Here is a 16,251-nt window from a genome sequence, read left to right as displayed (position 1 = left end):
CATATAATATGTATATATATACATATGTATGTATAAATCCAGTAACATTCAGGGTGAAGTTAAATGTCTGAAATATTGACATTCCATTTATGCTTGATCCTTTTAGCTTTTTCTGCACATGAAACATTCAGTCACCTATTCTAGAGAGATTGATTTGCCCAGTATCGTCTCTGAAGAACACAGTAGAAAATAGGACTCTCAGCATTTTGGTCACATCTGTGCTTTGTCTGCAGTGACAATGCTGCTGTCTTCAGCCAGGGAACTTACAAAGTCAAACCAATCTTCTGATTAAATGGACACAAATCAAAGAGCTTGTGTGCTTCTCAAAAACCTTAAAGCAAAATGTACCCAGTTTAAATACTGAATATATTTATTTCAACTGTAAATAATATGTAATGAAAGAAAGAGCTTATTTGCAAAAGTAACAATAATAACAACAGCAAAAAGAAGTTACATAGGAGTAAAGTAATAAAAGTGTATAAAACTACTCTAAAGAAAACTGAAACAACTGAGAGTAAGTACAAAAGAAGAGTTGAACATAGGAAAATGTATATACTCTCTGTTTTGATAAAATTACTAATTTTTTAAAAATGAAAATTGATCTGGATTTATGAACCCTTAATAAAAATAACAATAGTATTTTATGGAACTAGATAAGCTAGTATAAAATTTTGAGAAAATTAATTAAATAATATATGTGAATAACCGGTCAAATTTTGAAAAAGAGGATAATTAATATGGCCTAACTCTAGTAGATTATAAAATGTATTATAAAATTTTAGTAATTAAAATGGTGTGAGGGCTTCCCTGGTGGCGCAGTGGTTGAGAGTCCGCCTGCCGATGCAGGGGACACGGGTTCGTGCCCTGGTCCGGGAAGATCCCACATGCCGCGGAACGGCTGGGCCCGTGAGCCATGGCTGCTGAGCCTGCGCGTCCGGAGCCTGTGCCCCGCCACGGGAGAGGCCACAACAGTGAGAGGCCCGCGTACCACAAAGAAAAAAAAAAAAAAAAAAAAAGGAGTAAAAAATGGTGTGACATTGGCACTGGAGATAGATCAATGTCACATAATGGTGATTTAGGAAATAAACTCAAATGCAAATGTTCAATTCATATATGATATTTCCCAACCACTGGAGAGGGAAATAGATTGCTTGTGTTGGAAGAACTAATTCTCTGGCCATTTGGAGAAAGCAAAGGAAGCTGCATATTTACCTTACTCATTTAAAGATTAAATCTCATGTAGATGAGATTTAAAGCTAAAAATGAATTTGGCATATAAACACATGAAAAGGTTCTCAAGTACGTACAGTCATTATTAAAGAAATGTAAATTTTAAAAAAGAAAAACCTTTTGGGGGAAATTTAGTAATATCTATCTAAATTAAAATGGACATGTTTTCTGACCAGCGGTTCCACTCTAAGAAGTTATAATATAGATATACCTGTACATGTACACAAAGTTTTTTTAAACAAGAATGTTTATTGTGGCGTTATCTGTAGTAAGAAAAATGTGGTAACAAGCTAAATGTTTATGTGGTAATCATTAGTGTTGTTTGCCAAATGTTTTCAGTTCTCCACCTTCTGGTGATTCTGGGATAGTATTTATTGGCCCTTTTGTTGTTAGATTGGATCATGTGTCTGGTTTTGACCAAGCAGTTGTAAGTAGAGGTTACATCTGTCATTTCTGGACCAAACATTTAATTGCTGGTGAGGCATCTTACAGAACAGGGGTTCCCAATCCACAGGAATGGAGCAGTACTGGTTCGTGGCCTGTTAGGAACCGGGCCACACAGCAGCAGGTGAGTGGCAGGCGAGCGAGCGAAGCTTCATCTGTATTTACAGCCGCTCCCCATCGCTCACATTACCACCTGAGCTCCGTCTCCTCTCAGATAAGTGGCGGTATTAGATTGTCATAGGAGCGCGAACCCTACTATGAACTGTGCATGCGAGGGATCTAGGTTGCATGCTCCTTATGAGAATCTAATGCCTGATGATCTGAGGTGGAGCTGAGGCGGTGATGCTAGCGCTGGGGAGCGGCTGCAAATACAGATTATCATTAGCAAAGAGGTTTGACTGCACAGAGACCATAATAAATCAATTGCTTGCGGACTCATACAAAAACCCTGTCAGTTTTTCTCTTTCTGACTAGCTGATTCACTTTGTTATAAAGCAGAAACTAACACACCATTGTAAACCAATTATGCTCCAAGAAAGATGTTAAAAAAATAAATAAATAAAACCCTATCAGTGAGTGGCAAGTGACAAGCTGCATCGGGTGCAGGCTTTAAGTCAGAATCTGACACTTATTTTAGTCCACACATGGCCCTCCCATTATTTTATTTACCACTTCCGTCCGTGCCTCTTTCCTTCACTGCGCACTTGTCTCAGTCAGTTTTGGTAAGCCCCCCACAAGCTAACCCTAGCCAAAATGAGTAAAAAACAAACATCGCTGGAGAGCTTCTTTGAAAAGGGAGAAAGACCCAATGATGAGACAGTAGAAGACTCTAAGACTGCTAACAAAAAGAAAGCTGCATATTAAAGAAAATACCGAGTCCTTAAATTAAGTGTTCATTGCAACAGGTGATTCACATTTTCCAAGCCTGCTTTGTATAATATGTGGCGACCGGCTATCCAGCGAAGCCATGAAACCTTCAAAACTGTTTTGCCACATGGAGACCAAGCACCCTGCATTAAAAGACAAGCCTTTGGAGTTTTTCAAAAGAAAAAAATGTGAACATGAAGAACAGAAGCAATTATTGAAGGCCACCACTTCATCAAATGTGTCTGCACTAAGAGCGTCATTCTTAGTGGCTAACCGCATTGCTAAAGCTGAGAAGCCCTTTACTATTGGTGGAGAGTAGATCCTGCCTGCTGCTAAGGGCATTTGTCGTGAACTTTTAGGAGAGGCTACAGTTCAAAAAGTGGCACGTGTTCCTCTTTCAGCTAGCACCATAACTAGACGAATTGATGAAATAGCAGAGGATATTGAGGGACAATTGTTAGAGAGGATTAATGAGTCACCGTGGTACGCAATGCAGGTTGATGAGTCTACCGATGTTGACAACAAGTTAGCAAAGCTTGTTTCTGTGCGATATATATTTTCAGGAGGATGTGCATGAGGATATGTTATGTGCACTTTTGTTGCCAGCCAACACCACAGCTGCAGAACTATTCAAGTCTTTGAATGATTACATATCAGGAAAACTGAATTGGTCATTTTGTGACGGTATATGCACGGACAGAACGGCTGCCATGACTGGACGGCTTTCTGGTTTTACTACTCAGGTCAAAGAGGTCACTTCTGAATGTGAGTCTACACACTGTGTCATCCATAGTGAAATGCTGGCTAGCTGAAAAATGTCACCTGAACTTAACAGCATTTTGCAGGATGTGATTAAAATTATCAACCACATTAAAGTACATGCCCTTAACTCATGTCTGTTCTCACAGCTTTGTGAGGAGATGGATGCAGAGCACACACATCTTCCCTCATACACAGAAGTGAGATGGCTTTCTAAAGGTAGGTCACTGGCCAGCATTTTTGAGTTACGAGAGCTGCTCCAGAGATTTCTTTTAGAAAAGGTCACCACTGGCAGCACATTTCAGTGACACAGAATGGGTCGAAAAACTTGCTTACTTGTGTGACATATTCAACCTGCTCAATGAACTCAATCTGTCACTTCAGGTGAGAATGACAACTGTGTTCAAGTCAGCAGATAAAGTGGCTGCATTCAAAGCCAAACTGGAATTATAGGAGTGACGAGTGAACACTGGGATTTTTGACATGTTTCAAACATTAGCAGAGGTTTTGAAAGAGACTGAGCCAGGGTCTTCTTTCTCCCAGCTGGTGCATGATCACCTATCTCAGCTTTCAAAAGAGTTTGAGCATTACTTCCCAAGCACAAAAGACCCCCAAACTGGGAAGGAGTGGATGCGCGACCCATTTGTGAATAAGCCAGGTGAATTGACTTTGTCCGTGCTAGAAGAGGATCAGTTGCTTGAGATTGCAAATGGCCTTAAACATATGTTTGAGACAACTTCAAATCTCCATACGTTCTGGATTAAATTCAAGGTGGAATATCTTGAGAGTGCCACAAAAGCACTGAAAAGCCTGCTTCCAGTTCCAACGTCCTGTCTTTGTGAAGCAGGGTTTTCTGCAGTGACAGCAACCAAAGCGAGATTATGGAGTAGATTGGACATAAGCAACACACTTGGGTGTCACTGTCTCCCGTCACCCCCAGATGGGACCATCTAGTTGCAGGAAAACAGGTTCAGGTCTCCCCATGATTCTGCATGATGGTGAGTTGTATAATTATTTCATTATATATTACCATGTAATAATAATAGAAATAAAGTGCACAATAAATGTAATGTGCTTGAATCATCCCGAAACCATCCCCTCCCGCCCTGGTCCATGGAAAAAGTGTCTTCCATGAAACCGGTCCCTGGTGCCAAAAAGTCTGGGGACTGCAGCTACAGAACACTGTCTCAGGCACTGTGTGACCTGTAATGTCTGAGATGGTGATTGCTCCATTAGCAGGGCTCCCAGAGGGATTGTGCTGGACAGAGACCCCTCCTGACCGGTAACACAAATGAAGCATGAATAAGAATTGAACCTTTTCTTTTTCCAGCCTATGAAATTTTGAGGTTGTTACTACAGCTTAATTTAGTCTGTCCTGACAATACAATTCTTATCAATAGGTCCTAATTAAATAAATTATATTATTTCCAAGTTATGTAGTTCTACATAGAGATTAAAAACAACTAGATGAGATTCCCAGTGTGTTGCCATGGAATTATCTACAGTTTTCCATGAATATGAATGTATCATCCAGGTACTCATTTTTTTTCCTTCATATATGTTAGCACATTATGCACACTTTTGATGAAATTAGCATGTTTTCACATCTTTATGTCTTCCTCCCCTCTATCACTCAATTAAAGCAGATTATACGGTGTTTACTTTTATAGCTTTAACTCTATAACATATTCTAATAGTTAAGTGTGTGGGTCCTGGAATCAGGATATCTGGGTTTGAATCTGGCTTTACCACCTACAGACAAATGTATTCTGGACAAGTTATTGACAGTCTCAGTTTCATTATCTATAAAATGGAGACAATAAATGGCTTTTCACTTGGGGTTATTATGAAGAATTTTATGAGATAATTCATGCCATATACTTGGTACAATGCCTGGCACATAGTATTCAGTCAATAAATGTTAGTTAATGTTATTACTATTAGATTTAAAAGTATCTTTTGACCATTGGCTATAAAAGATGAGAAAATTGAAGTATTCACACTATCTTCCACTATTTCTACCTATCTTATCACCAGCTTTTGTTAAATAAATTAATTCTACATTTGACGAGGTTTAAAATATTTACATTCAGCTCTATAACCATACTTAATAACTTTGTTTTCATCTTGTGCCTACAGTCATGTGGATTCAGTGTTCACTGCAAGTTCTTTTGTTATAGTTTTTCCATTTATCGTTTAATGGTCTGTTTTTTTTTAAAGTTCCATTTCCTGAACATTTTGTTGTTGTTTCTATATTTGGACTCTTGAAAAAACAGTTTGGTTGGTTGCAAAGTATTGGGGTTTTATTTTCTTTCTTTGAAAACTCTGTAAGCATTTCACTGTCTTCTAGTACTGAATGTTTTAGTGGAGAAGTCTGAGACCAACTTGATTCTTTTCTCATTTTTAAAGGATTTGATATTTTTATCTGGGACCCCAAAGGATTCTTTTTCTTGAAATCTACTTTATTAGGATATGTCTTAGTGTTAGTCATGTACTATGGTGTCTTCTTTCTAGCTGTACATTCAATTAATTTTTTTTCTGGAAAGTTTTTCTGAGTTGCAATTGACTTAGCTGACAGGAAAGAGAATGGTGTGGGCATTTTCCCCTTGAGCTGGCTAGCTCACTCATTAGCGAAACCATTTGTATTCTTTGAAAAAATTTGGAAAATTATGAAGCATAGGTAATAGGAGGTTTCTAATCAACGTTTGTAGCTGTCCACCATTGGTACTTTCAAAAATTTCATGTGGACAACACTTGCTAGTAAATTAATTTCAATACCCATTTGAACAACAATGCAATAAATCATTATTTGCAAGATAGACCATTTGATAAGTAAAAGAAAGTCCATTGTAAGCAACATATATATGTGTATATATATATATTTTTTCTAATTTATGAAACTGTCAAAAATCAGACACCACTATTTAAAATCATCAAATAGTTTATTTGAGCTCCATCACATGTAATAATGTGATACTCTGCATTCTCTTTCTGCATAGACAAATCACAGATTTCCTGTTGCTAGTCATTTGTCATCATCTAACTGCACCTGAAATAGAGATTAAGGGGGCTCAGGGTAGCAGAACCAATAGTTGAGTAGAAACTTGTTAGAGGTGATGGTATTAAGACAAGAACAGGTACTTTATAAATATCAATTTGACTTAACTTTAGCATAAAAATAAGCCTATGGATGCATTTTGAGCTTAAGAGCAGGACCAGCTACATAACTTGTGGGATAACAGATGAAAATGCAGGACCTCTTGTTTAAAAATTATTAAGTATTATTAAGTATTATTAAGTATTTCGGGCTTCCCTGGCGGCGCAGTGGTTGAGAGTCCGCCTGCAGATGCAGGGGTTGCGGGTTTGTGCCCCGGTCCGGGAAGATCCCACATGCCGCGGAGTGGCTAGGCCCGTGAGCCATGGCCGCTGGCCTGCGCGTCCGGAGCCTGTGCTCCGCAACGGGAGAGGCCAGCATACCGCAAAAAAAAAAAAAAAAAAAAAAAATTATTAAGTATTTCAAGGTGGTAGCTGCAGAGCATTAAACCAGGTGTGGGGCCCTTCTGAGCACAGAGACTGTGCTACTGCACATGTGTGCACCCCGGAAGCTGGCCCTGCCTAGGAGGCAGAAATGATGGTACTATTAATTAAAACAGAAAGTTCAGAATGACAGTCTGAGTTTTCTTTTTTCTTTTTCTTTGAGAAGGTGATAAACTTTTAACTTTGAACATCTGAGTTAAAGATACTGGTGTCAAGCAAAGAGAAACATGGGCTTAGAGCTTAAGAGAGTTCAAACTTGTGCTTTGAGTTATCTGCTCAAAGGTTTCTGTGTCTCAGGTTTTTTTTCATCAGTAACATAGGGAGAATAATTGTGTGTCTACATCATAGGGTTGTTGTGAGGATTAAATGAGTTAATATATATGAAGTGCTTAAAAGAAAGTCTGGCACATAGCAAACGCTGCTTAGGTTTTGGCATTATCCTTATGGTTGTTGCTATTGTTGTTATGGTGACTTGAAGCCATGATAGTGTATGAAATTCCATCCATGAATAGAAGAGTTTTAAGAAAAGTTCTTTGGATAAATTCTGGAGTTGAAAGAAGTGATTGTGAAGAAGATGGGTAAATGAATGGTTTTAAAGTTTGAGAATAATTGCCGGGGGGCGGGTGGGGGGGTGGATTACTGTGTCATGGAAATCAAGGGAGGAAAAAGCAGCAATTCAGTTGTTAAAGGACTTGTTTCTTTGAATGGTTTTAATTTGGAGTGGTTAGGACAGAAGTCTGATTATGTGAAATTAAGAGGTGGGAAGAATGTGGGGGTCGTGGGTGTAGACTTTTCTATTAATAAGTTTAGAAATGAAGGAAAAGTGATAGTTCGATGGAATGGAAGACCAAGTTAGGGATACTCTCTCCCAGTGAGAAGGCTTTCACTTTTGAGAAGAGTGTTCAGCCCAAGGCCTGAACTGTGCCATCACTCAATGTTTATTGCATGGATGATGAGTTATCTCATTTCACACTCCTAACAACACTGCATTATTAGGATCATTTCAGAGGTGAAGAAGTCGAGACAGACACTGAGCCATCCCTCCAGCTTCACTTTGCACCACTTTGAATTTCTTTATATTTCTTAAATAATACCTTCTGAGTAAATACCACTTCTCAGGAAATGTTATTTCATTCATTTTTAATGGTCCTCAGATTCATGGAACTATTGAGTGATGAGACAATTTAAACTCAAATTTAATTGGCTCCAAAGCTGATATATTTTTACTGCTCAAGGAGTTGATAAGACGGAAATGATGGGAAAAAATGCCAAGGGAGGCAAGAATATGAGTGTCTTGTTGAAATGATAGATGAAATGATGTCCAAGGTGAGCAGTTACGGGGTGGAGGAGAAGGACACAGGATGAGAAAATGATGCTTCTCCCCATAACCAATACAAAGAAAGATGCTGAGTAAGGACACTTGAGAGGTATTGAGGGACTAGATTGGGAAATGAATGAAAATCTGTTCATTGACAGTATGGAAGTGAGACAAGCTGGAAGGTAGGAGGTTTTGGTTGAAGAGACTACATCAGAATTTGAGGTCTGGCTGGAAGTTATTTCAGCTCTATAGTTGAACATGTGGTGGGGTCAGTCAGAGATTTGGAGTGAAGATAACCATGAAACTAGTGTCTATGAAAGCAGAAGTCCTCAGAATGATAGCATTGTAATTTTTGAAAGGAAAACTGTTAGGTGGGCATTCATATCATAGTTGAAGTTTAAAGAGCACCATGGAAAAGCAGACTGTAAGAGTTAGGTATATGTCACAGACATCAAAAGAGGGGAAGTGTGATTGTGATTGTCACATGGTTGGAAAGTGTGTTGTTGCCTGTTTTCTTCTCAGTCAATGAGAAGGATGGCCTGGGAAAAGAAGTGGCCTCTGTTAGAATACCTGTCAAATAATGTCAAATTCTGGAGGAACTGAGATGAAAAGTTTGGAAGAGATAGTGATTAAGATTCTGTACTTTTAAGGCAGACACACTTATATTCAAGTACTAGGCCTGACACATGTTAGCTGTGTGACTTGAGCTCTTGTCCCAGCATTTTTTTTTTTTTTACATCTTTATTGGAGTATAATTGCTTTACAATGGTGTGTTAGCTTCTGCTTTATAACAAAGTGAATCAGTTATACATATACTTATGTTCCCATATCTCTTCCCTCTTGCATCTCCCTCCCTCCCACCCTCCCTATCCCACCCCTCCAGGCGGTCACAAAGCATCGAGCTAATCTCCCTGTGCTATGCGGCTGCTTCCCACTAGCTATCTACCTTACGTTTGGTAGTGTATATATGTCCATGCCTCTCTCTCGCTTTGTCACAGCTTACCCTTCCTCCTCCCCATATCCTCAAGTCCATTCTCTAGTAGGTCTGTGTCTTTGTTCCTGTCTTACCCCTAAGTTCTTCATGATATTTTTTTTTTGTTTTCTTAAATTCCATATATATGAGTTAGCATATGGTATTTGTCTTTCTCTTTCTGACTTACTTCACTCTGTATGACAGACTCTAGGTCTATCCACCTCATTACAAACAGCTCAATTTCATTTCTTTTTATGGCTGAGTAATATTCCATTGTATATATTTGCCACATCTTTATCCATTCATCCGATGATGGACACTTAGGTTGTTTCTATCTCTGGGCTATTGTAAATAGAGCTGCAATGAACATTTTGGTACATGACTCTTTTTGAATTCTGGTTTTCTCAGGGTATATGCCCAGTAGAGGGATTGCTGGGTCATATGGTAGTTCTATTTGTAGTTCTTTAAGGAACATCCATACTGTTCTCCATAGTGGCTGTACCAATTCACATTCCCACCAGCAGTGCAAGATTGTTCCCTTTTCTCCACACCCTCTCCAGCATTTATTGTTTCTAGATTTTTTGAAACTACCACTGGCATTTTTCACAGAACTAGAACAAAAAATTTCACAATTTGTATAGAAACACAAAAGACCCCGAATAGCCAAAGCAATCTTGAGAATGAAAAACGGAGCTGGAGGAATCAGGCTCCCTGACTTCAGACTATACTACAAAGCTACAGTAATCAAGACAGTATGGTACTGGCACAAAAACAGAAAAATAGATCAATGGAACAGGATAGAAAGCCCAGAGATAAACCCACACACATATGGTCACTTTGTCCCTGCATCTTTAAAGTCTGGTGAACCTATTGGATGAGGCTGTTGAGGAGGAACAGATGAGATATGGCATATAAAGCACATAAAGAGTAAATTTTCAATTAGTATTTTCTGTGGTGAGAGACAGCACTGATTTTTCTGGTTAAGAATTTAGGCTGTGGGAGCAAATGTCCTTGATTTGGTATCTTCCCAGTAGTGTACACTCTGTGAGAATTTAGGAATAGCTACTCCACCCTGCTAACCCTCAGTAAACTCATCTTTTAATGGGAATCATATTAGTGTGTGTTTAATAAGAATGCCCTGCAAAGAAGAGCATGTAAAAGTATTTAGTATAGTGCCTGGCACAGAACAGGTACTTAATAAGCATTAAAATGTTAGCTCTTATTCTTAATAATAAATAAAAGTAATTCATGATATAAGGCAGAATCAAGGATAGTAATTTTATTTAGACTACTTAGTTTATATTTTATCAGTGTATAGCTGGCTTTAACTAAGGTAAGTATTAGAATTCATTTTTTAACAGCAAATATTCTTAATTTTCTTTCTGACTTTAGTTCATTGGAAATCCTGGGATTCAGAAATGTGGATTAAAAGTAATTTCTTCTATAGCACATTTTCCTGATGCATTAGAGGTGTTATCCCTGGAAGATGCTATTGATTCGGTGCTTCACACACTGCAGATGTATCCAGATGACCAAGGTTGGTACAATTGAACTCAGGATTTAGATTTTTATAGGCCTTTAGCTGTTGGTTGGACATGTTTAAATTTTTTCTTCAGTTTTGAGATTTAAAACAATAAATTGTTTCTTTTTTTTTTTTTTTAGAAATTCAGTGTCTGGGTTTAAGTCTTATAGGATGTTTGATTACAAAGAAGAATTTATGCATAGGCACTGGGCATCTGCTGGCAAAAGTTCTGATTTCCAGCCTACAACGATTTAAGGATATTGGTGAAATACAGATGAAAGTATGTGCATTATCTTGAAGGGAATTGCGATCTTGCACAGATTTCTCTTTCAGAGCAGCTGGTATAACTCCCACTTTGCGTTAATGGGTATATTCTAGTTAACTGAAAACCGTTTTTATCATTTTGTAGTATTTTAATTATAGTAGATGAAAATAATTGGATTGAATCTCAAAATATCCTGTTACATAGCTAAATCTCTAAAATTAGTATATTTATTTGTCATTTATCTTTTCCGTGAAAGAGCACAGAATGTGCTAAAGAAATTTCAGCCAGCTGAGCTTTATTTGCTTAGATTTTAGATAAGTAAAAGTTATAATTATTCTGAAGTTTGTCATTCTCTGTGTTTTATTGTTAGCTGCTTACCTAGTAATTTTGCCCCTTGATTTTTTTTCTTGCAGTGAAACAATATTTTAAACATTTTTTATCAAGCAAAATTTAAAATGGGATCTATATTAACTGTCTATAAGGAATCCAAGATACTGGTTTAAGATTAATTTAGGGGAGATTAAGAAGTAAATTGTTTCAGAGTGTTTTTCTTTTAATGTTAGCAAAACAAATAGTTTCCTTAAGAGTTTCTGCCTTGGTTGTGGTTTTTTAGTAATGGAGTTTACAACTTTCATAAACCAAATATTTTCATAAATGGCAGCCTTCACCAGGAGTGAAAATGTCTAAGCTCTAATCTTTGCACAGACATTATTAGTAAATGTGATAATGCATGTAAGATTTTAAATTTTAAAGTGCTGAACACACAAGCAAAAATGTGTTTTAGAACCAAAATGTCTTTTATAAATCTGCTTTTTTAATGTGCCTCAACCTAGGCTGATTAAAACCAAGGCAGAATTGATTATACGTAATCCTAGGGAAAGGAAATTATTTTGTGCAGGTATGAAGGTGTCAGTCAGTATTTATTCATCTAAGCATAAATTTTAGGATTTTTATAGTAGAGGTTGTAAACTATTGACCAGTGGGCTAAATTTGGCTTGTCAACATATTTTATTTGGCCAGTTCAGTGTTTATAAGTTTTTAACTTGAATTATATGCCTTCTATGCATTTGCATTACCTGCTTTGCTATTGCATTCATTTGAGTTTGCAAGGACCTCTCCTCTAGAGGTTAGTGGACCACATGCCGCTCAGACCTGCATAGATTAATACTATTTCTCCTGTCAAATGTTAGGAAGCATTTGTAGAAACTCAGCATCTTAAGATCTCAAAATAATAATTTCAACATTTAGATGATTTCATTAATATATACTAGAAAGATAAAAATTTTTAAAGTTAAGTGGATCTTTGGTGAGTTTACCCAAGCTATATAATAGTCAAGTTAGAAGTTCACAACTCTTGGGGTGGTTCTAAAAAGTAATGGTGTACTGATCAGTTCTTTATAAATGATTTGCTATAAGGATGTAAATCTCAGAGTGTCTTTAGAGCTTCTCTCAGATGCACTCAATGTGAATAAAATCTAGGAACTCGCATTTGTCTGAGGTTAAAATTTAAGAAGATAGCACAAAAATTTGGGGGGAAGTGCTAAGCTATCTAGAGAACCTGATCTGCAATCTTGTAATAAGCAATTCACATCACTGGTCTATTTGGATTTGTGGCACTGCTGACTCTGCTGTTCTAATCCTGATTAGTATCTGGCTTTCAACCTGTAGGTATGGCTTCAGGCAGGGAATCTTTAAAAGGCAAATTTTGGTGTATTAGGTATTTTTCCTGCTTTGCTAGATGATAGTTTGTTAACTAGCATCTTATTCTCTGTGCACCTGCTTATTTCTTAGTAATGAGAGAGCAAGGTGTATTTGTTTCATTGTCTCAAGGTTTATAGCTTTAAAGTACAAACCTAATAAATACATCTACTTAGCTAAGTGAACATCCAAGGTTTTAAGTACCATATACAGTCTCTCTTTTACATTATTTATTTACTTTTTGTCCACAGTTGCTTTGTTATTATTATTTTTGATCACACTTTCAGGGATTTCAGACAATCTTGACAGTACTGGAATTGTCAGTGTCTTTTTCCAAGCTGCTGGTGCATCATTCCTTTGATTCAGTAATATTCCATCAGTTGTCCTCCAACATCATGGAGCAAAAGGATCAACAGGTACAATGTTTTTCACTTGTATTCTAACTGTTACACTTTTAGCTGACTCTAATCCTCACTTCCATTCTTTTTAGTTTCTAAATCTTTGTTGCAAGTGCTTTGCAAAATTGGCTATGGATGATGAGTTAAAAAGTGTGATGCTAGAGAGAGCATGTGATCAGAATAACAGCATCATGGTTGAATGCTTGCTTCTGTTGGGAGCAGATGCCAATCGAGCAAAAGAAGCAGCTTCTTTAATTTGTCAGGTAAATATTCAAGGACTTACTTTTGTTTTTTTCTGTTATTTGACTCTGCCATTGTATAGCTCTTATCTACATCCTATTATTCTACACTACAGAATTTATCAGTTTATTGAACAAATGCTTGTGATTTGTAGGAGTTTAGATTCAGAGAATTTCAGAGCTAATAGGTCCCTTAGGTGTTATTATCTAATCATTCATTTTATTTTTCTACCTAGCTTGTTAAGTTGATAAGTAACTTTTCAAATGTGTCTCCTACTATGCATCTCTGTGCAAATCGTTCTCCAGCCACACACCATACAACACATGGTTTTATCTTGTTTTGATCATCTTTCAGCTATTTTCTCTCTGTTTTCAGTTTCTCTCTCTCGAAAATTCTCCCCTCAGGGCTACCACATGTGGCCCTGTAGGCTGTGTACTGCACACTTCGGGGTGCTGTACACATTGACAACCCTGCTGTGGGCCACCCTGCAGTTGTGTGGCACTGGGCCTGCTTCCCTTCTCTCCCTTCCCTCATGCACTGTGCAAACACATATATCTAAATCTGCTTTGCCTTCAAAATCTAACCTAAATTCCTTGTCCTCAATAAAGCCCTCCCCATACTCCCAGACCTCCATACAAAATAAAGATTTACTTCTTGTGTAAGTCTGTGACAGTTTATGTACACACTTTATATTTTGTGAGTTATGTGAAAGTAGAGATGTACAAGGTTCATCTATGTATCATTCAGAATATCTAACTCACTGCTTTACATACAGTATGAATTCGGTATGTATTTATCAGAGTGCATTACATGTTATTTCAAGTTTGTCTTCATTCTATAAATTTTAGCGTTTATAATAGCATTCGGGAAGCACTACATATATTTTCTGGTTACTTAATATTTCCAACAAAGCAATTATGTAGTGATTTAATATACATTATTAAATAACCAGCAGAGTGCTATGTTTTCTAATAATTTACTTTTAAAGCCTTACTTTATTTAATTTCCCAGTCACCTATGGATTCAAATCAATTTGTCAACTGTAAGATTAAGTTAGCACCTATTAGCAATCTACCTAAAAAGAAACTGAACCTGTAACTCATTTTCATGCACAATTAATTTATGCCAAATACATAATCAAATTATTTAAATTAGTCATATTTCATTTAAACAAGCAACATTAAAAATAGTTGCTTCTCTGTTATTAAAGATAATTAAATTATTTTCCTCAATAATTTAATATGTTTTTATTGTGTATCTTTTGTGTGATCTTGAGATCATTGAGTTAATGTTACTTGGATTGAAAAGAAACTTCCCCTTCAGATTTTTCCTAGGGAAACAACATAGCTAAAATCACTTGAGTGCAATTACTCTACATTCCCCACAGGGAGTGCTTTCTACTTTTCTCTCAATTTATCCAAATATTTCTATACAAAAGAATTTTTACCTTATTCTTCTTCCCAAGTTCTTTTGGACTTAATGTACTTATTTATATCTTTTCTTCTTAAAATCAGATCTTTACATCCATGGGTGTATTAAATGTAAAGAATTTATCCTAGTTGTCAGAGATTATTTGTATCTAACATGATAAATGTTGATTAAATATTGTGGGTAGATTGATTGAACATACCTTATTTTGTACCACTGCAAAGTAACATAATCAAGACTATTCATGCACCAAAGCTGCATATTAACAACTATTCAGAGCAAGGACAGATTTAATCTTGTTAGGTTTTCTGAGGTGAATATAATAATAATGTAATGTACATGACTGGTAGAGAAGAATATGGAGGATTAATATCGGGTGTGAAAATGCATGAATAGAGACCTGAAGATGACTCATCAAATCATGGTGGGAAGAGCACGTATAATGAATTGTGAATAAATATAATAGCAGACACTTCTGTGCTGTTCATTATCACCTGGGCCCTGCTCTGAGCCCTTTACTTAATAAACTCCTCACAAAAACCTTAGGAATAAGTCCTAGTATTATCCTATTATGCAGGAGAGGAATTGAGGCACAGAAAGGTTAAGTAACTTGCCTGAGGACATTCTACAGGTAAGTAGTGGAAAATCTGCCTGCTTTAATCTTTTGTTTACATAACAGATTCATGATACTGGTGGTGGGGGGAGGGGGTTGTACATTCATTACTGAATGCTGGTTTGAAATATTAGGATTTGATTGTGGGCTGAATTATTTATAAATTAGAATATGAGAGACAAGATGGCAAAAAGGATAGTAAATTACAGTTTGATTATATTTGAATTATCCTCATTATTAAAATACAAAATTGTGTATCTGAGCAGTACTTTTTTTCCTCCTCATGAAGTTGGAATTACTTTCATAATTTTATTTCTTTTGTCTGATACTGTTTCTTATATATTTATCTCTTCATGGCACCATATCCCTGAAATCAGCTTGGATAGCTTGGGTCCCCTGAGGAAAATTCTGCTATAAAATGTATTGAGCATCTTCTCTGTGGAAAGCACAGTGCTAGATATTCAGTAAAGAATAGAAAAGGAGTTTCCTGTTTCAAGATGGTTTCAAAGTGTCTGTTGGGAGATGGGGGAGGATAAAATATAAATCACCTTAATACAAGGTAGGCAGTAAATGCCATAATTTAGAGATAAAAGATTTCTGGGCTCCAAGAGAAGAAATGAGTTTTTTTGGCCCCTCCCTTCCTCCCTCCCTCCCTGCCTCCCTCCCTGCCTCCCTCCCTCCCTCCCTCCCTCCCTTCCTTCCTTCCTTCCTTTAAAATTTCCTGTGGGCCTTTAAAGGATTTTAATAATTTGCTAAATTAAATATATTCCTTAGGCATTGTGCTAGGGTACAGAGGTACAAATTGAATTGCAGTAGCATCCATGCCTTTCATTCTAGTTATAAAACAGATAAGCATATCTAGTTCAGTGTGCTAAGTGCTATGTTAAAATGGGATGGGCATTGGAGGAAGAAGGGTGTGTGTAGCCTGGAAAGTTGATAGCAAGGACTTAATGTGCAAG

At 36.9% G+C, this 16,251-nt stretch overlaps 1 protein-coding gene across 1 annotated transcript in view; it reads left to right on the top strand.

Annotated features, from left to right (window-relative positions):
* The window catches only part of LRRK2 (leucine rich repeat kinase 2), a 149,004-nt gene that overhangs the window by 45,905 nt on the left and 86,848 nt on the right, over nt 1-16,251 (top strand). The window contains exons 15-18 of the mRNA XM_065887771.1: nt 10,521-10,665; nt 10,791-10,930; nt 12,901-13,029; nt 13,104-13,274. Coding sequence (XP_065743843.1) covers nt 10,521-10,665; nt 10,791-10,930; nt 12,901-13,029; nt 13,104-13,274 — 585 coding nt within the window. The remainder of the gene's footprint in view (nt 1-10,520; nt 10,666-10,790; nt 10,931-12,900; nt 13,030-13,103; nt 13,275-16,251) is intronic.

This window comes from Phocoena phocoena, chromosome 11 (genome assembly GCF_963924675.1).
Source record: "Phocoena phocoena chromosome 11, mPhoPho1.1, whole genome shotgun sequence".
NCBI lineage: Eukaryota > Metazoa > Chordata > Mammalia > Artiodactyla > Phocoenidae > Phocoena > Phocoena phocoena.
This window is presented reverse-complemented; position numbering and strand designations above follow the sequence as displayed.